Below are 25,381 nucleotides of genomic sequence, written 5' to 3'. Positions count from 1 at the left end.
GGGGAAATGGGGAGCTAATAATAAGGCACGCAAGGAAGAAGAATGTGTTCTCAAACGGATTATGGTGACTATTGAATGATTCCTTTTAACACTATTGAACCGATGAATTGTAGGATGTGTGGATTATAAGCTAATACACTGTCAGATAAAAATTGAATTTTTTTCAGATGGTGACTGGCTATCAAAAGATATAGAGTCTGGGGTCCTATAGGCTTGAAGATAAACAAGCGGCCATCTAACTGAGAAACAACAAAGCCCACATGGAAGAAGCACACCAGCCTGTGAGATCACAAGGCATCGAAGGCATCAGGTATCAGGCATCAAAGACCAAAAAAATTAATAATAATAAAATCATAGCATTGTGAATTAGGGGGTGTGTGGAGTGGGGACCCAGGGTCCATGTGTGGGCAATTGGACATCCTCTTGCAGAAGGGCCACGGGGAGGAGATGAGTCATTCAGGGTGCAGTGTAGCAACAATGGAACATACAATTTTCCTCTAGTTCTTGAAAGTTTCCCCCCCTCCCCACTATCATGATCCCAATTCTACCTTACAAATCCGGCTGGACCAGAGGATGTACACTGGTACAGACAGGAACTTGAAACACAGGGAATCCAGGACAGATGAACCCCTCAGGCCCAGTGGTGAGAGTAGAGCGATACTGGGAGGGTGGAGGGAAGATGAGGGAGAAAGGGGGAACAGATTACAAGGATCTACATATAACCCCCTTCCTGGGGGATGGATAGTGGAGAAGTGGGTGAAGGGAGACGTCAGACGGTGTAAGATATGACAAAATAATTTATAAATTACCAAGGGTTCATGGGGGAGGGGGTAGTGGGGAGGGAGGGAAAAAATGAGGAGCTGATACCAAGGGCTCAAGTAGAAAGCAAATGTTTTGAGAATGATGAGGGAAACAAATGTACAAAAGTGCTTGACACAACGGATGTATCTATGGATTATGATAAGAGTTGTACGAGCCCCCAGTAAAATTATTTTTTTTAATTTAATTTTTTTAAAAGATGTATGATAGTCTCAGAAGCCCACAGGGGCAGTTCTCCCTGTCCCCCCGGGGTTGCAGTGACTTGGTGGCAGGGGGTGAGTGACAACCAGTCATGAGGTCCTTTGCCATGAGAGTGGGTGGTTTCCGATGGCTCGGCCAAATGAAGGCCATCCTTGCTTCTAAGAAGCACGTCTCCTGCACGGGATTTGTCGGTTCTCTGGCAGCCCCGGTGAGGTCTGCCTTCCTCCCCAACACAACCCTCAACTGCGTCCAACACTGTCAGCCGAGGACCGAGGCCAGATGGCCTGAGGGGCGGTTAGCAGCCAGCAGGCATCACTGGGACCAGGTGCACAAGGGGCCCCCGGAAGAAGCAGGCAGGCAGCCCTCTGGAGATGTGGGTGAGGCAGGTGAGCAGTGAGCAGTCCTCAGGGAAAAGGGCATCGGACCTTTGTGCTTGAGAGCGAGGGCCCACACTCACTGGGGACCGGAAACACGCTAAAGAGAGGGACACTCCATGCCATTTGCCATGCGTGTGATTGGCCCCGAAGCTGGCTGCTAATACCCCACCCCACCCCGGACACACATGCCACCAAGGACAGGGCTCTGGCTGCACTGGCCAAGATGCCCCCCACCCCCGCACCACCCCTATGCGTTAGAGGAGAGCTGTGTCCTGCTGGGTCTCCAATGGCTGGTTTCCCAAGGTCCGTCACCAGGCCTTGCTTCTGAGGACCTCCGGGCGGGCCCACACATCCACCCTTTCCACTCAGGGCCGCGCCGGCTAACTGTTCCCTCCTCCCAGCGACGCCGGCGTAGGTTGGCTTCTTACAACCGTGTAAGCTTTACCAGAGGGTTTCGATGAGCCGACGTCATTGTCCCGCACTTCAGGGGGTCAGAAGTCTGAGTCAGCAGGGTCGGCTGGACCTGGTCTCTGAGGAGGGCCCTCTCAGGCTTCTCAGAACATCTGGTGACCCCGGATGTCCCTGGCCTGGGAAGTCATCTCTCTGGGTGCTGGGTCACTGTTGCCTAGTGCAGGACCCCAGGTAGGTAGGAGGAGGGCCCCCGCCCCCGTCTTCCAGTCTCCTGTGGGCTGAGAACATCTTCGAAGGCCTCTCTTCCCAGTCAGGTCCCTTCCCCAGTTCTCAGCATGAGCCTTCAGCAGCTCTGTGGGACGGGATTCACCCCAGGCTGCTGGGGCTGGGAGGAGCCCCGGGAACCACAGAGCAAAGCCCTGCTCGGTCCTCACCGTCATTGCTATGGTGTGACATGGCCATCACTGCAGCCACGCTGACAGCCCATCTCCTCGAGGGTCCTCTCGTTCATGACCCTCCGTATTCCTGAGCACGATGTCCTCCCCCAGGGACACCCTGTCCTGATAACATGCCCAAAGTCTTTCTAGCTCCCTTCTAAGGAACATCCAAGACAGATTTGTTCGTGTCTCGGCCATCCACGGAGGAATCGGCCAACACCGTCAATTCGTCTGTGGTCTTCTTTGTCCCTGGCCCTGCGTCCTGCCGCATACAGACGGCAAGCAGTGCTGTGGCCAGGTCAAGCTCACGGTAGTTCTCCAGGTGAGAGTGAGTTCTCCTTTGGGGGAGTCAAAGAGATCTTCTGCAGCAGACTTGCCCAACGCAGATATGTTGTTTGCGTCATTGGCTGCGATTTCCAAGGGCCCAAGTGAAATGACGTCCTTGACAACGTCCATCTTTTCGTCGACTGAGATCATGTTGCTTATTGGCCCAGGTGTGAGGAAGGACTTAGGTCTTCTGAAGGTGGAAAAATCACCCACACTGAGGGCGGGAGCCTTTGATCTTCCTCAGGCCTTGCCTCGAGTCCTCTCTGCTTTCTGCGAGCAGGGTCGTGGCGTTTGCAGACCCCAGGTTGTTCACCAGCCTTCCTTCAGCCCAGGTCTTCATCATATTGGGCGGCGTCTCACGGTGTATACTCAACGTACAGAATGAATAGGCATGGTGAAAGGGCACACTGCCCCACCGCACCCCGATACAGGCCTTTCCTGATTGGAAGCCAGACAGTGTCCCCACTTGTCCCGTTCCAACGCCTGCCTCTTGGTCTGCGCATGTGCCGGCTCCTGTGAGCAAGATGACGAGCTCTGGAATGTTCACTCTTCACAATGGAGCCCATGAGTGATTGGGATCCACCCAGCTGGAGGCCTTTGTGGGCCCACAGAATGCAGGCCAAGGCCTCTGTCGCTTCCAGTCTGGACTGTGGCCGTTAGGTGCCTCAGTCGGTTCTGACACATAGCAAAGCCGGGTACAAAGACCGGAACCCAGGCTGGTCCAGCACGGCCCTGGCAATGGCTGTCATGTTCAAGCCCATGGTTGCAGCCCCTGTGTCAGCCTCTTTAGCAAACCTCTGCTGAGTTTACCCAGCACGATGCCCTTCTCCGGGGGCTGGCCTCTCCCGAGAGTGCGTCCACAGTGCGGGGGACAAAGTCATCGGCATCCTTGCTTCTCAGAAGCACTCCAGCTCAAGCAGGTCTGTTAGTTCCTGTGTTAGCACGGCTCTCTAGAGAAACAAAACCAGGATATTTGTGAATATATATATATAGGTTTACATAGCAAGAAGGATTATAGTCCACACAGCAGTACAGAGGGCTCAGTTCAACTCACTTCAGTGGAACAGTTAATATACTGCAAGTCCTTCAATTAACATGGGCTGCTGTGTCCAAGGTCAAGGAAGCAGTCAACTGAGTCTTCCCTCAGGCAAGGCAGGCAGAGTCTGCCCACAGGCAGCAGACAGCAGGGCGGGTCAGCAACAGGCAGCACGGGAGCTTAGAGAGGCAGGCCCTGATGGGGATCCACCAGCCTGAAGCTCAAGCAATGTCTGCACCAGCAGCATGGGGAAGCAGGCCTCAGAGGAGCCTCAAACTCTCAGAGCACGATCCACAAGTTGGCTTGGCCCACAGGTGTGTAGCACACAGGTTGAGGCCGAGAACTAGTTGAAACAGCAGCATGTTGGCCTGATCACCAGGCAACAAGAGAGCGATGGGATGCCCGCTGTCTTTATTTATTTTGGTCATCCTCCAATCAAGCTGCGACCTGACCAAACTCCGCCCACAGGTTCCCATTGGCCTAGTTGGCACAACAAATCCAACTATCGCAGTTCTTCTCTTAAACCAAACTCACTGCCATCGAGCTGATTTCAACTCATAGAGACCCATAGGCCAAAGTAGACCTGTCCTTCCCCCCCACCCCACCTCCCTCTGGGACTTTAATTCTTTAAGGAAGCACACAGGCTCGTCCTTCTCCTACAGAGTAGCTGGTGGATTCAAACACTGACCTTGTGGGTAGCTGCTCCATGCAGAGCCCACTTCCCCATGGGGCTCCTCGTCACCAGCACCATGATTCTAATGCATCGACTCTTCTGTGTCTTCCTGCATGGTGTCCATCTTGCACGTGCCTAGGAAGCGATTGAGAGATACCATGGCTCAAAGTGTCCTCAAAGGGACATCTTTGTTTCAGTCTAGAGAAACAAATTCATTGACATTCAAATATGTGTAAGAGAGAACTTCATATCAAGAAGTAACTATGCACCAGTAAAATATCCAAGCCCAGTCCCGAGCAAGACCATAAGTTCGATATTAGCCCATATGTCCAATGCTAGTTCATAAATTTCTCTATGGACGCATGCAACACATGCAATGATGTCGAATGCAGGAAGATCACAGGCTGGTGGGTGGAAAGTCTTGTGGATCCAGTAGTGGTGGAAGCATCTCCAGGGTTCTGGCTGCCATCAGCGTGGCTCCATGTGGCTTGTCAACAGGAAGGTGAGGCAGAGAGAGAGTGCATCCTGCCTCCAGGGAGGAAGTTTCCAAGATCCTCCTGGTGGGTGCAACCTTGTGACTTGATTGACAGGCTAGACTCCACCTGTACATTCTATTTATCAAGTGGACATGAAATTATATAACTACCACATTTTTCTTTACCACTTTCAATCGATCTTGTTCAGCAGCTCTGCCCAATGCGATTCATCATTTGGTCTCTTGACTGTGGCTTCCATGGACATTGATCGTGGATCCAAGCAAGATGAGACCCTTGACAACTTCCATGTTTCATCTGTTTACCTTGATGTTGTTTATCGATCCAGTTGTGAGAGGTTGTGTTTTCTTGACATTGTGTTGTAATCCAGACGGAAAATTGCAGTCTCCTACCTTCCTCAATAAGCACTCAAGTCCTCTTGGCAAGCAGGGACATGTCTCCGGCATATCGCAAATTATTTGTGAGCCTCCCTCAATCCTGATGCCTTGTGCTTCTCCATACTGCCCACTTGGTTGGATTGTTTGCTCAGCACGCAGACTGAGTGGGTATGGCGAAAATCTAGCATCCTGATGCACGTGTTTCCTAACTTTAAACCATGCATTAAGTGTCCCCTTGTTCTGTTCAAACAACTGTTTCTTAGTTCTATGTGATAGTTACATAATCTGTTGTCAATTTGAGACTTAAGAGTGAAGGGGTGGAGTTTAGCCTGTCAATTAGATTGCATCTTGATGACCTCATTTGGAGAAACTCAGGAGATAAATAGTTCGATGGAGGTGGGACACACACATACTCCCTGAGAGACATTCCTGTTGACAAGTCACATGGAGACAGGCTGATGGCAGCCAGAGCCTCAGACCTGAAGGGGCCACATGGAGACCCACGCCAGTGCTGATATGCTTCTCCCACCACTGGATTCACAAGACTTTCCACCCTCTGGGCTGTGATCTTCCTGCATTTGGCGTCATTACATGGCTGTGTGAGTGTAAAGAAGAATTTATGGACTAGTATCAACATATGGGGTAATATCAGACTTATGGACTTGATCTGGACTGGGCTGGGATGTTTTCTTAATAGACAATTGCTCTTTTATGTAAAACTCTTTCTTATACGCATATGAGTCTCTCTGGATTTGTTTCTCTAGTCTGTTCAGACTGACACAGTCTGTATAGGTTCACACGAGCACAGTGAAATGTTTGGGAACCCCATTCTTGGCAGTGCTAACCATAGCTCTTTGTGATTCACTCAGTCCAGTGCCTTTGCATGATCAATGAAGCACCCGTAAGCATCTTTTTGTATTCTCTACTGCCAACCAAGGTCCGTCTGATGCCAACACCCATATCCAGTGTGCCGTCTCCTCTTCTGAATCCAGCTTGAATTGCGTTTAGTCCCATCAATGCACAGCTGCAGCCATTCTGAAAATTATCTTTTGACAAAATACTAGTTGCCTGTGGCATTACTGATGTTGTTGAGTAATCTCTGCATTTTACTGAGTCACTTTTCTTGGGCACAAATATGAATCTTGTGGCAGTTACATAATCTGCTGTCAACTTGCAAAGGGGTGGAGTCTAGCCTGTCAATTGGGTCTCAGCTTGGTGACCTCATTTGGAGGCTCTAAGGAGATAAACAGCTCACTGGAGGCCAGATACACTCACTTCCTGCGAGACATTCCTGTTAACAAGCCACGTGGAGCTACACGGATGGAGCCAGAGCCCTGGAGCTGGAGGAGCCATGTGGAGACCCATGTCAGCACTGAGATGCTTCAACCGCCACTGGATCCACAAGACTTTCCACCCACTGGCCCGTGATCTTCCTGCAATTGGCATCATTGCATGGCTACGTGAGTCTGAAGAGGAATTGATGGATTAGTATGGACATGAGGTAATATCAGACTTATGGACTTGATCTGAACCGGGCTGGATGTTTTCTTAATGTACAATGGCTCTTTGACATAAAGTTAATGAATTTGTTTCTCCAGTCCACCCGGACTCACCCTGTCAGTAGCAGCCATCTCCCAACGGCTTGGTAGAGATGAGCGCGAGCTGCTGATGCGGCATCCGTTTACAGGGGCATCTCTATTTGTGTCCTGTCCGCTCCCGGATGGCCTTCAACCAGTTTGCACTTCTCCCTTGGGTACCACCGAGTCTTGATCATGTGCTGCCTCTTGGAATGGTTGAGTGTCGACCCATTCTTTTTGGTGCCGTGACTTTGAGTGTTCCTTCCATCTTCTTTCCACGGCTCCTGCCGAGTTCAAGATCCTGCCCCTGGAATCCTGTCATGTTGCAACTCGAGCCTTGAAGTTTTCGCCCTCTTTCCGCTGGTCATGCTGCGCCTGTTCTTCCCTTTCGGGCTTCTTACTCTAGGTCTCTGCACAGTGTTACACGTTTTCTGCTCAGCTCTTCATCATTCAGACTTCATCATTTCTTCCATCTGCTCTAGCATTCAAGTGCAAGTTTCAGAATCTCTTCTGACGTCCACTCTGATCTTTCCTGTCTTTTTAACGACTCTTTGCCTTCTTCGTGAATGATGTCCTGTTGCCCCCGACCCCTCCCTCCCATGCACGACGTTCCCGATGTCCCCACAGCTCGTCGGGTCTCAGTGCACCCAGTCTGTTCCTGACATCCAGCGGGAGTATACTTGCGGTTGTATTTGGTCTTTCATGGGTCTGCTTTAGTTTGCTTCAGCTTCAACCTGAGCTTGCATAGGAGCCTTTGACAGTCTGTTCTGCTGTCAGCCGTTGGCCTTGTTTTAGCGTTTTCGCTGATGATCTTGCGCTTCCCCACCGTCTCTTCTCCCAGATGGAGTCCATTAGGTTCCTGTATATTCCGTATGGCAAGCCCTATGTCTGTAGCAGTAACGTGGGTTGTTGGAAAAATCTACTTGCAAAGCAGAAGTCATTGTTCTCGCAAGATTCTATCACGCATCTCTTTATCACCAGGGCCATATTTTCCAACAACTTATCTTTGTTTCCAACTTCAGCATCCTAATCATCAGTAATGATCAATGCTTCTCGAGTGCATGTTTGGGCAATTTCGCACTAAAAGAAGTGGTAGAGTTTTTCAAGTTCTTCAGCACTGGCTTGAATGGTTGTTTTATACATTTGAATAATCGTGTGTTAATTGGTCTTCCTTGGAGGCATAGATATGCGTTTTTTTTAATTGCAGAGAACATCATACTTCAAGATTGATTTGAAAATTATGACATCATTCTGCTTGGGCTGGCACAGCAGACCGCGTGACAGTCTGATTCAAAAGACCAATACTAGGCCACTGCAGCTCACTGGTGCCCAGGGTATCAATCTTTGCGTTCTATTTTGTGATGGCTTCCGGTGTCCTTAGAGTCACATTCCAGACATTCCCATTCTGATTACTCACGGATGTTTGCAGCTGTGTCTTCTCATTGAGTTGTGCCCCAGCAGCAAGTAAAAAAGTCCGTGCATATCATTGCTCCGTCGACGTCACTACGGTCGACTCTACTCTGAGGAGCCAGCTCTCCCCCAGGCATATCCTGGGTGCTTTCCAACCTCAGGGGCTCATCCTCCGGCACTACCAAATAATGTTCCACTGCTGCTCTTAAGGCTGTCGGCCGACGGTCCTCCAGTAGTGGGCAGCTTTTTCCTTCCCCAAATCTGTTCGTCCTCTTAAAGCTCCACGGTAGGTACGAAGACCCCGATGGTGTGTTTGAAATAGCGATGGCGTAGCTTCTGGCAACACAGAGGCCACCTCAGTAAGACAGACGGACGGACACCCGTGGTGGCTTCAGCCCACAGTACAGAGCTGCTCACTGCAGCCCTGTTTCAGCAGCAGTCTACAAAGACTCCTAGCGTCCTTCAGCGGTTGAATTACGCTGGGACGCAGGCACGATGGGACACAATGAACCCCGTGACCACATGACTGGCAGCATTCGAGGACAGAAAGAGCCCAGGGAGTCATCTGGTTCATAATGACACTAAGATTGCAAAGAAGTAATAGATGTGCGTTGTTTGGTGGGATATCATTATACAATCAAAACAGTTAGGTATGAACCAATTCTTAAATTTGAATTGGAAATGTTAGAATGGACATGCCATTTTATCTTAGAACAAATTTTTTCCTTGGGTCTGTCCACCGATCCATTGAGAAGCTCTGCCAGCAATAGTAACCCACTTCCCCCTAAAAGGACCCAGGAACCAGATCCAAAGCAGAAAGCCTAGGTCTACGTTGATAGAACACGGGGTGCGCTAAAAGACTCTGGCTTCCGTGACAAGACCAGAACTCATTTACTAGGGATTCCGCATGGAGTCCCAGTGTCCATAGTGCATGGCCTGGGGCACCAGGGCCTAGCTAGACACCAGGTAAAACATGTCCAATTGGGAGCCTAGTACCAGGCGTATTCTCCCCTTGGGCTTTATATCAGTATTGTTAAGCATTCCTTTCCAGATGGGAAGCTGCTCCTCCCCATTTTCCTACCAACAGAGATGTAATTGCCTTCTCTGGGACATACCTGCCCTCCTCCCCCATCCTGACTTGCAGTCCCAGGAAGGTGCTTTTTACACTGGGGGTGTGTGCTGATCTGGAGTGACGTGAGCAGGAAGTTTGGCTTTGGGTGGGTTTAGCACAATCGATTATGGCAGCAACGGAATGGCCGTCTCGCTCTCCCATCCCCTTGACAAGCTGACCGGCCGAGGAGAGGTGTCCGCTGTCAGAGTGGCTGAAGCACCCCTCTCGAGGGGGCGGGGCACAGTCGGGGATGTGAGGCAGGCTCTCTACGCCACTGTTTGGCAGACTGGGTTAGTAGGGTACCTGCCCTGGGAGCGGAAGCCTGCCCTCGTCTTGGTGTTGATCCTAATAGGAGTGGGCTCGTACAACACGTACCCTTTCTTGATGGACGAACTTCACTCCGCATACTGGTTTCCAGGTCCCTCCGTGTCATGAGGCATCTCATGGATTGTAAATAATCCAAATCTAAAGGCGGGAATAGCATTGGAGCGTAACTTGTGACCACTTGGTTTGCAGAAGGGGAGGGACGACAGTGGACGGCCCCAATCCCTCGCAGGGTGCCCCACCGGCGAACTCCCATGAATCCTTCTGTCCATAAGCCAGGGACGGACGCGGACAGCCTTGTTGTCAGACACAGAGCCAGAGAGGTGTAAAGCTGGTGGTGGCAGACGTCGCGAGGTTAAAATGTAAATTCATTGGATCTCCCCTTCGACCATTTTAAAGTTGTTTCCATTTTTTACAAAAACGGCAGGTGAAGGGGACATCCAGGTGGATGAAGCCTCGGGTGTATCCGCTGGCTGGGGAGCAGCAGAGCACTGGGAAAGTGGGGGAGGGCAGACGCAGTTAGTAACAGTGTGACGCCTTGCCATGGGATCTCCCTTGTGGCCCACTTTTAATTTGTTCTAGTTTTAAGTCCTTTTACTGTTTTTCTTTTTTCAATGGAGATTTTCTTTGTTTCACTTTCTCATTGTTAGTTTTTTTCTTTAGTAAATATCTAAGTTTATTTTATTATTATTCTTTTAAACATCATTTTATTGGGGGCTCTTACAGCTCTTAACACACTCCGTATATCCACGGGTCAAGCACATTCATCCATATGTTGCCATCATCGTTTCCAAAACATTTTCTACTTGAGCCCTTGGTATCAGCCCCTCTTTGGTCCCCTCTCTCCCCTGGTTTTTTGGGTATGTTTTTCTGTAGATGAAATCCAGGATAAGGTAAATGTCTAGACATTAACTACACCAATGGCGTCTTGGGGGGCATGGCACGGGAGGTCGGGGCGATGGGGAGCTCACAGACAATGTGTTTGAAGCAGTCAGTGAAGACAAGCGAGAGGAAATCCACCCAAGTGACTGCAGGGCTCTTCTTGATCTCATTGACGACTGGATTGCTGGTAAGTGGAGGATGTGCCAATGAAACTGTTTAAAAATTTTAAAAACACAGACCTATTTCAGGGGGCTGGCCCACAAAAGCGGGAGCCCTGGTGGTGTGAGCTTGTGCACTGGGCCACTAACTGAGAGGTCAGCAGTTCAAAGCCATCAGCTGCCCCGAGGGAGAAAGACAGGGCTTTCTACTCCCGTAGACAGTGACAGTCCTGGAAACCCACAGGCACAGTTCTGCCCTGTCCTGTAGGGTCGCTGTGAGTCAGAGCGGGCACGATGGCAGGGAGTGGGCTGGACCCACAAAATGTATTATGGATATAATATATAATTACATGTAATATAAAATAAGCATGGCATATAATATAATAATGGATGTACTATATAATCACTATGTCTATAAGATAATGATGGGTATAATAAATCAGTGTCGTAAAAGCCAGCTGTTTTTCACGGGACTCAGAATTGAAAACCATACACACACGAGTATTGAGTGGTGGGTGCTGGGTGCTGGGTGCTGGGTCCTTGGTAGGGCACAGAGCTCAGTGTTCTGCAATGGAGTGGAAAGAGGAGAGAGAGTTCTTTTGCCCCGCCTTTCCGGTTTGAACTCATCTTTGGGCCAAAGAGGCCCACCTGCCAGACAGAGAGGGACGGGGTTCCTGATCGTTGAGCACGGTGTCTGTGAACGTCTCAGACGCGACCTGCAGGGCGGGGCCGGTGGGTGGGCAGTGGGCAGGGAGAAGACTGCCCAGCTGCCCAGGTCCTAGTGACTATTTATTTAGGTTCCAGCGACCGTCTCGACGCTGTGCTCTCAACTCCGGGTGCAATGTATTCACTGACCAAGCACGGGGAGGTGCGGGAGGACCCGCCGGGCCTCAAGGGACCACTAGGTCAGAAAAGGGGGCCTTGAGGATTACCAGTAGAATCTGAATCCAGTCCCCCCACCCAGACCCTGCCCCCAGCTGGTCATCTGAGCCAGGGCCTCTGCCTCTCAGCTGGTGGATATGCCAGTGACCCTTCGAGAGAGTTCTGAGGGGCTCAGCCTGTGCTGGGCTGAAGAGCGTCAACCGCACAGGCCCTGAGGTTGTGGGGGCGTGGTGGTGGCGTGGGGGTCGGGTGGGGGGACATGCTTCAGGGTCCAAGAGACAGGAGCGCAGAGGCTGGTGGTGAGCAAGTAGGGGGACACAGAACGACTTTGTCCAAGTCTCCTTGCGACTGCCCCCAGGGCTGGATGCAGGGCTGACCAAGGCCACGGAGCCGGGGGCACCTGGGCATGCCGAAGTCTGCCCCTGGGGTCTAGGACTCTGGATGGGAATGTGGAGGCTGACCCGGGAGCAGAGGGGCATGGAGGAGACTGGGGGCAGGAATGGGAGCTTAGGGAGGGCACGTCGTCAGGTGCCCAGGGGACGGGGGGGGGCGTCCATGGAAGCCAGAGCAGAGCGACCCTCGTGGGGCCCGGCAGCTGACAGAGGGGGCTCTGCATTAGCATGGGGTAAGGAGAGTACGGCGGGGGGGAGCAGTGTCAGCCATGACAAGGGGTCTTCTGCAAGGGAGAATGGGCCACTCTTGGGCAGGGTGGGGGCAGGGGTGAAACTCCGGGTTCCCACTGGGCAGGGCCTTCTCTGCAGAATCACAGTCGCAGCCGGGGACACAGCACCCTAAGTGCGGTGTAGGAGAGGCGCCCCTACCCCAGAGTCACTGGCCATGACCACATCCTCAGAGAGGTCTCTTGTTCAGCAAGTCCTCAGATACCATCAGACCCGCCTATCTGATGAAGAGCCCTTCCGGGCGTCTCTCCGGGCTCCCTTCCAAGTCACCCAATCCAACAGCAGAGTCACAGGGTCCGGCAGCTGCTGGCACTTGCTTGGCACGGAATGGAAGCGCCCCCAGGGAGTGGCTGTGGCCGATCTGCCATCACCCTAGGACCAGCCCACCCCACTCCTCACCCTCGTCACCCAAGGCAGCACCCTGATGACCAGCCTGTCCATGGAGGGGCGGCCACTCGTGGGCAGGGAGTTGGTTGGGGAGGGTCCGCTGGGTAGGCAGCCCCCACCCCGGTGGTCTTCACACTGTGAAAGCCCCACCATGGGGGTTGGTCTGTCCCAGGTCTGACGGTCACGCTGTGACGGGCTGGGCTGGTCTGCGTCCCTCTCTGACACAAACCCCGCACACACCTGGCCGTGGGTGGCCAGAGACCCTCTCTCGCCTTCTGCTTGTCCTGCCCAGCCTGATCTCAGGGTCAGGGCTGCCTGAGCCTCTCTCGGGGACACACTGACTAGAGGGCCTCCCACCACCAAGCCAGCCCTCACACCACCTCCGGGTGGCCCTTCCCCAGCCCTCCAGGTCCCCCTCAAGCCAGGCAGCACTCTTTCTGGGGTACCTGGTCAGACACCTTGCTGAAGGTGCAGGTGGGGGCCTGGTTGCTCAGAGAAGGAAGCGGGAGACCTGAGGTAAATGGACAGGCTCTTGGACACTGGGCCAGCTTAGCAGGGTGGCTGGTCTGGAAGGTCTGGGGCACCCAGTGAGGGGCAGAAACCCCAAGGAGAAAGAGACGTAGGAAACGTCTGTGCTGACTCAACTTGGGCATTTCCTGGGTGCCTCCTGAACTCCCAGCCCAGCTCAGGGGGGGGCCCTCTGCCCTGGGGCCCCAGGTCAGAGTCTGATCTGTGAGAGACATGAGCATGGTGAGCAACCAGGAGGGCCCTGACGGGTGCTGCCCCAACCCCACTGCTGCACTGCTCCAGGTCCACCATTGGGGCTCTAGCTTGTGGCTCCCCGAGGTGTGAGTAGACTCGTTCATGTGTGAGGGATTAGTAAATGATGAGAGGGCACCAGAGAGGTGGTCAGGTGGCCAATGAGTGGACAATGAATGAGTAGATGGATGGATGATGAATGGTAATGGGTGAATGGATTAATGGATAGAGAGATAGGTGGATGGATGGATGGGTGGGTGTACAGGTGGGTGGATGGATGGATGGATGGATGGATACGTGGGTGGGTGGACAGTAGATGGTGATGAGTGGCTGGGTGAGCAGATGGACAGAAGTACAGATGGCCCACCCCTCGTTCGGTACTTTGCACACATGTTACCCTCCCAGCAGCTAGTCCGCGATCAGTGTATTTACAAATGAAGTTCTCAGTCACTGGTTCTCCTCTGCTTGGCTCTTCTTTGTCCTGTTTTTGTTTTTTTTTAAATTATTTTATTGGGGGGCTCTTACAAATCTCATGATAACCCATCATTCAATTGTATGAAGCACACTTGTACATGTGTTGTCATCAACATTTCCAAAACATTTTCTTTCTCCTTGAGCCCTTGGTATCAGCTCCTCTTCCGCCCTCCCCCACCCTCTCACCCTCGTGAATCCTTGACCAATGATATCTTATTGCTATTTCATATCTCACGCTATCTGTTGTCTCCCTGTCTTTTCAATAACTCATTTCTGTCACTTATTTCTTACAGCAACACGGGCGAGGATGGTACAAGATGGGGCCATGGCTCACACTGTCCTAGAAGTAGCACTGTGGGGCAGAACAGGCTCCGGGGCACCGGAATCCCACCCCCCAATCTCTCACTCCTTTGTTCACTGCCTGCCCCTACGCCGCGCACAGGACCTGTTCCCAAAACACCAGATGAATGAAAGATTTCCCCCTCCCCCGTAGTCGAATGGAGGGGTGGGTGGATGGGAGGCTGTGGACCCAGGAGCAGACCATGGGGAGGGGAAGGGTCACGCAGCTTCCTCTAGGCCCACGAGGAAGGGATAAAGGGAAGTTGTGGTCGTCCTGTGCTCCAGCTGACCCTGCAGAGCCAGCCTCCCAGAGCGCTGTGTGTTCACGCACTTGCACATGTACCTGTACACACACAAACACATGCACACACGTCCATGCACACACGCGCACAGCAGAGGCACACTGATCTCTTCACGGCTCAGGAGGGAGCCACCCAGTGCGCTCGGCAGCAGCGTGGGTGGAGGGAAGAGTCTCCCTGGAGTCCAGAAAGCTCCCGGGCACATCGGCCAACTCCACGGGGCCACAGCTGTGGACATGGCTCTGTGTCCTGCAGACAGGTCACTCGGCCCTCTGGGTCTCCACCTGTCATCCTCTGTGGCCCCTTCCAGGGCTGAGGAGGGGTTGGAGATAAAAAAAAAAAAAAGATGAAACGACCCCTCACTGCCATCGAGTAGATGCTGACTCACCTTGATCCTGTAGGACAGGGAGAACTGCCCCTGTGGGCTTCTGAAGCTGTAACTCGGAGAGCCCCATCTTTCTAGGTGCAGCTGGTGGTTCTGAACTGCTGGCCTGTGGTTAGCAGCTCACCAGGGCTCCAGGCACAGAGGTGACCAAATGCCGTGAGCCTGATGGGCAGTGGGCCGGGGTCCCTTCCGGGCAGGACGCAGGACTCACTAGACTGGGATCCATCCCCACACACAGCGCCAACAGCCAGACACTTACAGGGGCCCAAGAGGCCCAGGAGTCATTTGAGAAGCGGGGAGGCCTGGGGGCAGGCTTCAAGGCTGCCAGGTGCCCCCAGAGCCAACATGACTTTGAGAGGGTGCAGGGTGGGGTGGGGTGAATAGCAGGCTGCATCAACTTTTCTTGGGGAGGGGTCAGAGTGAGTCTGGGCAACCTATCCGTCCATCCTGCTGCGACCACCATTAGTGGTGGAGTTGGGGGGTCCCCTGTGGTTCTCAGCTGCGACTGCCCGGTGTTGGGGTCATCCTGCAGAGACTCCAGCCAGGAGCGGGAGCGCTTGCGTGTAAAGGTGAGGTCTGAGCAGAATGAGTCTGGGCAGGGCCCTCATCCTGATGGCCCCCTCCCCAGCAATGCCCTGTGCCCCACGCCACCTTCCCCACCCGGACCTGGGTTCCTCCTGAGAGGCCTGGTCCCTAGTGATCAACACACTGCAGAGCCCAGGGGCACCAGCGCAGCTCCCTCGGGGCCATCCTCCTCCCTGCAGGGAAAAGGTGGGGCAGAGGGCCTAAGGGCCGGCCAGTGCCCGCCCAGGGCGGGGTCTGTCTGGAAGGGCTGGGCCTTCCCCGGGCGGGCGTGGCCTCTCCCCAGAGGAAGTGCGAGAGGGAGCAGCCCTGGCCTGAGGGGCCTGCCCCAGTCAACAGTCGCAAAGGGACATTGGCGCTAAAAATAAGCCAGAGTGGAGACCAGCCAGAGCCCGCTCTGCTCAGGAGCCTGGAATGTCCTTGTCCCCTGGACAGTGTGTGTGAGAAGGGTGGGTGCCTGCAGCTGCCGGCCATGCCAACACAGGAGCCACTGCCCCTGTGCCTAGGCCTTGCCCACCCTCGTCTGCCCTCCCAGGGCACAGCCAGACACTGCCTCACTCACTTGTTCACTCTTACTCATTCATTCACACTCACTCATTCACTCTTACTCGCTCACTCACTCCCTCATTCTCACTCCCTCATTCACTCATTCATTCTCACTCACTCGCTCTTACTCACTCACTCACTGGATTCACACTCATTCACTCACACGCACTCATGCACTCTCACTGGATTCACACTCATTCACTCACAAGCACTCATTCACTCACTGGATTCACACCCATTCACTCACACACACTCATGCGCTCTCACTGGATTAACACTCATTCACTCACTGGATTCACACTCATTCACTCACACGCACTCATGCACTCTCACTGGATTCACACGCACTCACGCACTCTCACTGGATTCACACTCATTCACTCACACGCACTCAACTCACTGGATTCACACTCATTCACTCACACGCACTCATGCACTCTCACTGGATTCACACTCATTCACTCACACGCACTCAACTCACTGGATTCACACTCATTCACTCTCACTGGATTCACTCTCACTCACATGTCCGTTCTCTCACTCTCACTCATTTAGTCATCAAATCATTCAACCATTCACTGCTATGCAGCAGCGCAATCATTTGTTTTTGTTGTGAGGTGCCACCCAGTCTGTTCTGACCCGTGCTGGACAGAAGGAAATGCCGCCCGGCCCTGCGCCATGCTCGCTGTGGTCGTGCTGTCCGAGCCCATGGCCGTAGCTGCTGTGTCCGTCCCTCTCCTTGAGGGCCGCCTCGTTCTCGCTGCCCCTCCACTGTACCAAGCACGGTGTCCTTCTCCAGGGACTGGTCTCTCCCGACCACGTGTCCAAAGGATGGAATCTTGCATTTTTGCCTCTTAGGGCTCAATTATTCATCTCCTCTCAATTACTCACTCACTGTATTAATAATTTATTCTCTCGCTCTCTCCATCATCCATCCATCCGTCCATTCATTCACTCACTCAGTCATAGATTCACTCACCTGTGGGGAGCAGAGACCAGGAAGAGAGTGTACATGGATGAATCCCTTATGCTCACATATTAAGGAGCCTGGCAGGCTGGGCTTCTGGGGTGGAGGGAGGCCCTTCACCCTGTGAGCGCGAGGTGAGTCCCAATCACATTCTCATAATTAATGTTGCTCCCCACTATGTCCTCCCATAGTAGAGCTACTTTAAAGTTGCCCCTGACAAGCCCTAGCGGCAGCTTTAACTGTAGGAGCAGACGCGTGCTCTTGCTCCCTAGGCTCGGAGGACAGCCACGCCCCCTGACCTGCCCCAGCACCGTCTTAGGTCACTCCTCCAATGAACTCAGGGACCTTTGGGGTTAGGGTACAGCCCACTTTGCTATGCATGTGGTTACCTGTTATTAGGCGGGGCTTGCACACCCCCTGAATGTATATAAGCCTTGGTTGGGAATATCTTCTCTCTACGCAGACCGGGCTCCTGAAGTCATAGCTGTCCGGAGGATGAGCAATCACATGCTCTGTCTTGTCTGATGGCTCTTTAATTCCCCCCCCCCCCTCACACAACCGCTCCTTGCGCCCGTTCGATTGTGGAGCCTGGGACCACATTCACCCACCCACCCATGTCATGCAGTCTCAGCCACTCGCCCGCTCCCTTGCTCCGTCATGGGCAAGCTCCAAGGGGCCTGCAGGAGACAGGGTGTGAGCAAATGGGGGCAGCACCCCGAGCTGCTGTGGTAGGTGGGAGCTGGGTGCTGAAGTCCCGAGTGCTGACCGAGAGGGGTTTCTTTCGACAGAAGCAAAGCCACAGGAGCTGGACTGTGAGGGCCAGAGGTGGGAGGGGGGTGGGGCGGGAGACTCCCAACAGCCACTGGGGACAGGGAGCCACGGAGGGCTAAAGAGGCCGGGAGCTGATAGCAGAGGGTCAGGGGAGATCAAGGCATGACCAGGGAAGACAGGGGCTATCTGTCCAGTGGCCCCTTGGGGACGGGGCACAGTCTTGAAGGGAGAGCAGAGGAGAAGCAGAGCCAGGCTGGGTAGGCCCGGTGAAGGGGGTGTGGGACCTTGCGCCAGTCTCTGGCCCTGGGTGGGGGAGTCTGGCTTTCCTTCTCTCTGTGATCCGTCCCAGCAGGGCTCAGGACCAGAGCTCCTTACAGGCTCCTTCCCTGTAATCTGATCTCTTGAATGTCATGGCTCAGACTGGCCCATGGTAGCCGCTGAACCTCAGGCAAGTCTGTCTCCCAGAACCAGTGACCAGGTGGATGGCTGCCCAACCGCAAGCCTGCAGTGCCACCTGGTGGCCAGAGAGCCACACTGCATTGACCCAAGTATCTAGTGTCCTATAGGCCATCCCCTCACCCTTCCATGGGTTCAGGAAGTGAGGACCCCCTGGGCAGGGTGCTCCTTGGAGAAAGGGGTACAGGGCATTTGGGGGAGCTCTTCACTCAATGCGTCACCCTTGGAAATCCTGAAACCTCCTGTACCCCACTGCTGTGGTTGGGTGCAGCTCAGTCGGCCCTGGCCTACAGCAACCTCCGTGTCCAAGAGCTCCAAACACCGCCCGGTCCTGTGCTGTCCTCAAAACTGTCCTTATGTTTCAACCCGTGGCACCACGGGTCCCTCATCTTGTCCAGGGCCTTGCCCTCTTTGCTGCCCCTCCAGAGGTCATTCTCTCCCGACATGTCCAAAGGACAGGACGCCAAGTCCCACCCTCCTCGCCTCTGAGGGTCATTCTGGCTGTATGCCTTCCAATGCAGGTTTGACTGTCCTCGCGGCAGTCTGCAGTGTTGCCAGTACTCTGCCACCGCCTGTCACTTTGTCACACGGAGCTGCTGTGCTGCTGGAGGCAGTCCCACTGGTATTTGAAAAGCCAGCTCTCTCCCCTGCCTCTCGCTGCCAACGGGTCACTGCCGACTCCCAGCCGCCCTACAGGACAGGGCAGAACTGCCCCCTGTGGGTTTCTGAGACTGTCACTCGTCACAGGAGCAGACAGCCCTGTCTTTCTCCCGCAGAGCGCCTGGTGGTTTCCAACGGCTGACCTTGTGGGGAGCAGCCCAGTGAGAGCGACCACTGCACCGACGAAGGAGACCCTTGCAGACACCACGTTGTGAGCCCCATTTCACAGAGAGGCGAACTGAGGGCTGGGGGGTTGAACAGAGGCCCGGGGCACAGTGAGTTACAGCTGGGCTGTGACAGCAAGACCCACAGTTCAAAACCACTGTCTACTCACGAGCAAGACCAGGCTTCCTGCTCCTGTGAAGACTGACAGCCTCAGAAACCCGCGGGGGGAAGTTCTACCCTGTCCTACGGGGTCACCATGAGCTGGAATCGACTCAAAGGCAGTGAGTTCAGGCTGGAGGGTGTGACCTTGGACAGCGGGGCCCACAGGAGAAGGGCAGTGCCCACCGGCCAGGCACTCAACCTCACTTCCCCGAGAAGACTCTCTGTGGGACTGTCTGCACCAGAGCCAGTGTGTCCACAGATCCCTCCAGGACCACCCTGCCCAGGGGCATTGTGGGGTGAAGAGGCAGGGAGAGAGAGGGGAGATGGTGCTAACTGCCCTCTCCTCCATGGGCCCGAGAACCTGGCACAATTGCCCACCCCCCACTGTAACCGTAGGGGTGACACCTGCTGGAGAGAAGGGCTGTAAGGGATGGAGGGAGGAGTCCTGCCCCGTCCCAGGTCATTGGTCGGGAAATTACACACCCATCCACAGGCCACACCCAGGCTTGAGGGGGAGACCCAGACCGCAAACAGGGGTCACCACTCAGCACTAGGGCTGCCTCCCCCATCAGAGGAGAGGAGCCCCTGAGCTGGCTGGGGTCATCGGACAGGGGTACCAGGTCAGTATAGGGCCCTGCACCTGCGGCCCAGTGGTTGTCCAGGTGTTGGGCATCGTGGGCAGGGAGGTGGGGCCGTGGGGGGATGAGGACAAGTTTGTGGGTACATCCTTCAAGGCAGGCAGAGCCTGTCCCATGTCTCAGCCAGAAGCTGCATGCGAAAGCACTGGGGAGAAGCGGGCAGGTAGGTGTGCCCAGGTGAGGGTCAGAAGTGCTCACCTGTCCTGAGGTGGGAAGGCTGGGGTGCAGCCAGAGAGGCAGCAGCAGGCCACCCCGCCTTCCAGAACATATTGAAGCCTAGGTTTCTGTTCATGCAAATCCTCCTGGTGCCCTGCCCCCCTCTGGCCATCTACCTGGCATCTGTCCTGGTACCCGGTGCCCTCAGCTCTGAGCCGGGTCCCTCCTGGGTGTCGTGGGCAGTTCAGCACAAGGTGAGAGGCAGGGGGTGCTGGCCTCGGGGTGGCCATGGCCCCAAGGAGCTACAGGATGGCCTTCCCTGGCTCACAGGGCCCAGGACCCCCCTGCCCCTGGCAAGGAGGTTCTGAGGTCAGAGCTGCAGGGCTTGTTGCTGGGTCCTTGCCTGGCTCCTGTGGGCATTGGGGTTTTCTCAGAGGTGAAGGGGGACCAGACTGGGGTCGCACTGGACTTGCGGGCCAGAGTCCACACACAGGGAGCCAGGTGGGGGCCTGCCCCTGACCTCAGGTCTGAGCTGACTGAGCTGGCAGTTACTCAAGTGAACCCAGCCCCCAGCGAGGGTCAGGCTGGGGCCCAGGCCCCTCACCTGGGGCAGGGGGCCACCTCCTGGGACCCCTCCCCCACCTTTGGGCACATGTGCCCATTAGCCCCTCCCCCTTGTGCCCAGGCCAGCCCCCACCCCATCTCAGCAGGCAAATTTCTGCCCCTCAGGAGGCCATATTCAAATCCAGCTCCTGCAGGGTGGGAGGCAGAATTTGCATCCCCGCCCAGGGGTGTGGCAGGGCCTCTGAGGGTGCCTGGTGCCCCAGGGGTCTGGGGCAGCCAGGAGGAGGTGGGCCCAGAACACAGTGGACACCCTGGGCACAGCCTCGTCGTCGGGCAGCAGGACAGGATCGGCTTCACAGTCCTGCCCACTGTCGCCACCTGCTGCTCAGGTGGGTTCAGGTGGGCTCCGGGACCCGGAGCAGTTACAGAGCTCCCTGTCCCTCGCTCTCAGTGGGGTTGAGTGGGGACAAGTCCAGAAACAGCTGTGGGGTGGGAGCGCTGCTGCCATCCCAGGCAGGGTGGAGGGGCGAGGCAGGCCTGACTGGACTCCTGAAGGCCAGCAACCCTCCGGGGCTTGGCGAGCCATAGGCTCTGGGGTCACCTGGGTGCGGGTGCTGGGGTCCCTGCTGTGGCTCAGCTGGGGGCAGGGGGCAGATGGAGACACAGGGTTGTCAGAAGGGAGGGTTGGAGGGAGGCCAGAGTGGGAGCCAGTAAGCAGGGGGGGGGGCGCTGGTGAGGGTCTGGACCTTGGCAGGCAGTGTGGCCAGGAGGTGTTGGGTGCTGCCATCAGCAAGTGTGGGTGGCACCCCACTCACCTGAGCAGGTCCAGGCCACCAGCTCCCCCTGGCCTGCCCCTCCGGTGTGGAGAAGGCTGCGTCCTGCCTCCAGGGGGTGGGGCGGGTGTGTGTGGATGGGCTTGACAAATGGCTGCTGGTCATGCTTCTCCCACGACGGTTAACACTGGCCAAGGTCGGTCGTTCGAACCCCACACTGCCCCTTGGGAGAACAGGGAGGCCATCTGCTCCCATGAAGATGGACACTGGGGTAGCTCCGCCTGTGAGGCCACTAGGAGCCCTTTCCTGCGGCTTCTGGGGGACAGGGGAGCTCAGACCCTGTCTTGTTATGTAGCTGAGGGGGCTGGCATGAACATGCTCCCCGCCCTCCCCCAACCCTACTTCGCCGGCCCCTCCCACTATTTCAGCTCTGTTCACCTGCCTCACCTTTCACGGCCCTCCTCCTCTGCCCAGAGGCCCTTGGGTTACGAACCAGGAAGGCTTGGAGCCCGGGGGCTGTTTCCAGGGGTCCCCGGACCCCCTGTGAAGGCCGGAGCAGGGGTGGAGCGCGGCTGGCCTGCAGCACCTTGGGGAGGTGAGTTCCTGGCCAGAAGCCAAGTTCAGCTGTCAGTCATGGTTCAGGGGGGGGGGGCATTTCCAGCTCCAGCCACACCCCTCCAGCCTCTGGGGGCTCTTCCCGTCCTTACCTAGGCAGGTAAGGCACCCACTTCTGAAACGGGAGCTGGTGAGGAGAAGGTGACCAAGCCTCTGCCACGTCAGTGCCCCTCTGTCCCCCAGAGCAGGCTCCATGCAGGGCCACCGGGACCCTGGAGGCTGGTGGGGGCCGAGCCTGTGCCGGGGCGAGCTGGACTTCGGCGGGTCCGGAAAAAAGCATGGCAAGGTAAGGGCTGCGGCTGGGGGTAGGGAAACCTTGGGGGGAGGGGTGGTGGTGAGGGAGGGTGCCTGTGTGACCCCAGGCCCAGAGCCACTCACACACACTTCCCCCCCAACCGCCCATGAGCTGTTCTCTGTGGTGCCCAGTTCTCTGACGGCAGGCATGGGAGCTGTCCTGTGGGGGCCCTGCTGCAGCCTGAACACCGCGCTGCCCAGACGGTGAAGGGCCTGCCAGGGTCACCTGCAGCTGGCAGCCAAGCCATCCCGAGCCCTGCCCAGAGAATCAATCCTCTCTTCCCCTCACCGCCCCAGCCTTGCTGTGCCCACACCCCCTGCCCTGCAGAGCCCACCCTTGATGTCCACCTCTGTACCTCCTTGCCCTCGGTGCCTGCTGCCCTCCCAAAGCTGATTCCCCCCACAGTTTGTGAAGGTGCCAGGCGATGTGGCCCCCGCGGCCCTCTTTGACCTCCTGCTGGCCGAGTGGCACCTGCCAGCCCCTAACCTGGTGGTGTCGCTGGTGGGTGAGGAACGGCCCTTCACCATGAAGCCCTGGCTCCGGGACGTGCTGCGCAAGGGGCTGGTGAAGGCGGCGCAGAGCACAGGTTGGTGGCACACGTGCAAGCATGGGGCTATAGGCGTGTGCGTGCCTCGGGCGGGGGGACATGGGTGGATGGATGTGGGCATGTGGCGGGGGGCTGGGAGCACGTGTGCTCGTGTGTAAGGGGGAGCTGCTGCAGGTGTGTTCCGGGGCATGCGTGGGTGGGTAGGTACAGGCGGTGTGCGTGGGGGCTGCAGCCCTGTGGGTTTCTGGCAGAAGCCACACTTCCAGTCCAGCAAAGACAACTGGACAGACAGGACCCTCTCTGCCACTGGGAAAGGGAGGCCCCCCAAGGACACCCAGGCCCCAGCTGGGGTGGGGGTGGGGTGGTGCTGCCACCACTCTGCCAGGCACCTCTGCCCAGCCCTGGCCTGTCCAGAGCTGCCGAGGGGCCTGCCCTCCCCAGCCTCGGTTTCCCCACTGCTGGCACAGTGACCACCACCCCTCTCCAGGGGCCTGGATCCTCACCAGCGCCCTCCGGGTGGGCCTAGCCCGGCACGTGGGGCAGGCTGTGCGTGACCACGCCCTGGCCAGCACGTCGACAAAGGTCCGCGTGGTGGCCATTGGCATCGCTCCGCTGGACAGGGTCCTGCACCGCCACCTCCTGGACCGTGCCCAGGTGAGCACGGGCGGGGCCTGAGTGCTGACCATGCCCAGCCACCTGCGGAGCCCAGCCTGCGCTGGGGCTGGGGGACAGCCACAGACAGCCAGAGGGGCTGGCTCTGCCCTCGGGGGCTCACAAGCAGCTGTGGGCACAGGACTCAGAGCTAGGGGTGGAGTGGGGAGGGAAGAGGGAGGGAGATGAGGGGGGAGACAAGAGGAAGGGCAGGAGGGATGATGAGGGCAGAGGGAGGAGCCCAGGAGGGCCTATGTGAGGAGAGGTGGGGCGGGGGTGGGGGAGCAGCACTGAGTAGGGACTGGCAGGGTGTCTCCACACCACAGGCAGCTATGGGGACTTAGGTCCCAAGGACAGGAATCCACGCAGGCCAGGCTCTGCCTCACCAGCCCCTGCCACCGGCGGCAAGGAGCCCAAGCCTGGTCTCACTTAGCCCCCGCCTGGGCTCTGCCCAAGACAAGCACCCCCACCTCTAGGAGGGCTACAGTCCTGGAGGACGCCCCTCCTGCCCACAGGACCCTGGGCCCAGAGTCAACCACAGTCTGAGAAGGGGAGACAGGCGTGGGCTGGTGGGGAGTGGGGTCGGGTCCAAGGCCTCTAAGGCAGTGGTTCTCAACCTTCCTAATGTCGCGACCCTTTCATAGAGGTCCTCGTGTTATGGTGACCCTCCAACCACAAAATTATTTTCATGGCTACTTGATCACTGTCTTGCTATAATAATTTTGCTCCTGCTATGAATCAGGCAACCCCTGTGAAAGAGCCCTTTGACCCCCAAAGGGGTCGCCACTCACAGGTCGAGAACCACTGCTCTAAGGCAAGGAGGAGTGCCCTGGGGAGGTCCTGATGGCCACCTGAGGATGCCAACCTGTCTCCCCATGGACCCAGGAGGACATCCCGGTTCACTACCCCGAGGGAGATGACAGCCAAGGCCCCCTCTGTCCGCTGGACAACAACCACTCCTACTTCATCCTGGTGGGGCCGAGCGCGCCCGGGGCCACCGACGGGCCCACAGAGCTGCGCCTGAGGCTGGAGAAGCACATCTCCGAGCAGAGGACAGGCTACGGGGGTGAGGCTGGCCCTCTGGGACGCGGAGGAGGCCCGGGGCAGGGCATGGGAGGGGTGGGATACTGGGGTAGGGGCGGCAGTGGGGCCAGGCAGTGTGTCCCCCATCCCTCGGGGCCACCCTCACCTGAGCCCCACCACAACAAGTTGAGATCTACAAGTGGCCACTGCCCATTTCCCTCCACCCACCGGGAGACAGCCCAGGGAAGCCCAGTGCTGCCCAGGAGAGGGGCACTGCTCTGTGTGGCCACCAGGGGCAGTGCTGCCCAGGAGAGGGGCACTGTTCCAGCCAGTGCCAGCTTCTAAAGTTTGATTTATCAAGAAAATACTAAGTAGCAACTCTTTCTATTAAAAAAGAGAGAACCATATTAATGAAGAGAAGCATATAAAGATAGCTAAAATGGACTGGTATTGGCCATTTTGAATCAGTCTATCGTTCACTCCGCTGGGGCCAAGTCGAGAGGAAGGGCTTTACATCTCAAGATCTCCCTCGAAGAACAACGCTCTCTGAGACTGGAGACTATCCATGTACCAAGACGGACAACAATCCTTTGAGTTTACCCACCCACGATTGCCCGAGAAGACTGTGTCCCTACGTCGGCAGTCTGAAATCGGCCCAACATGCCGTCAGAAAGCATCGATCATGAGTGGTGTCTGGAATTCGAGAGTTGGAAATAAAGAGCAGTAGGAACCGTAGTTGGGAGGGGTGGTCTTGGAGGCAGAAACCAAGCTGGTAGACCAACAGCCTATTTATTCTCGCCAGAACTGTTTCCCAACAATACAAACGGTGACCACTTGTGCGGGCCTCACCAGACAGCCCCAACACACAGGAACCAAATGGACCCCACTGGTGTAAAGAGCCGCTGGACCTCATCAGTCAGAACCAGGCCATGGTCTGCCTGTGGAACAGACCACCCATTGAGCAAATGCAAGGCCAGCCCGAGGCTGATTA

The 25,381-nt window shown here is 56.0% G+C and overlaps 1 protein-coding gene across 1 annotated transcript in view; it reads left to right on the top strand.

The window, feature by feature from the left end:
* TRPM5 (transient receptor potential cation channel subfamily M member 5) overlaps positions 1–25,381 on the top strand; it is a 39,007-nt gene that overhangs the window by 1,847 nt on the left and 11,779 nt on the right. The window contains exons 3-8 of the mRNA XM_075546906.1: positions 20,750–20,875; positions 21,971–21,974; positions 22,058–22,160; positions 22,575–22,755; positions 23,204–23,370; positions 24,253–24,433. Of these exons, the coding sequence (XP_075403021.1) occupies positions 20,750–20,875; positions 21,971–21,974; positions 22,058–22,160; positions 22,575–22,755; positions 23,204–23,370; positions 24,253–24,433 (762 nt within the window). The remainder of the gene's footprint in view (positions 1–20,749; positions 20,876–21,970; positions 21,975–22,057; positions 22,161–22,574; positions 22,756–23,203; positions 23,371–24,252; positions 24,434–25,381) is intronic.

The sequence above is a fragment of the Tenrec ecaudatus genome, chromosome 4 (assembly GCF_050624435.1).
Source record: "Tenrec ecaudatus isolate mTenEca1 chromosome 4, mTenEca1.hap1, whole genome shotgun sequence".
In the NCBI taxonomy this organism is placed as follows: domain Eukaryota; kingdom Metazoa; phylum Chordata; class Mammalia; order Afrosoricida; family Tenrecidae; genus Tenrec; species Tenrec ecaudatus.
Note: the sequence above shows the minus strand (reverse complement) of the source record. Positions and strands in the feature narration are given on the sequence as shown.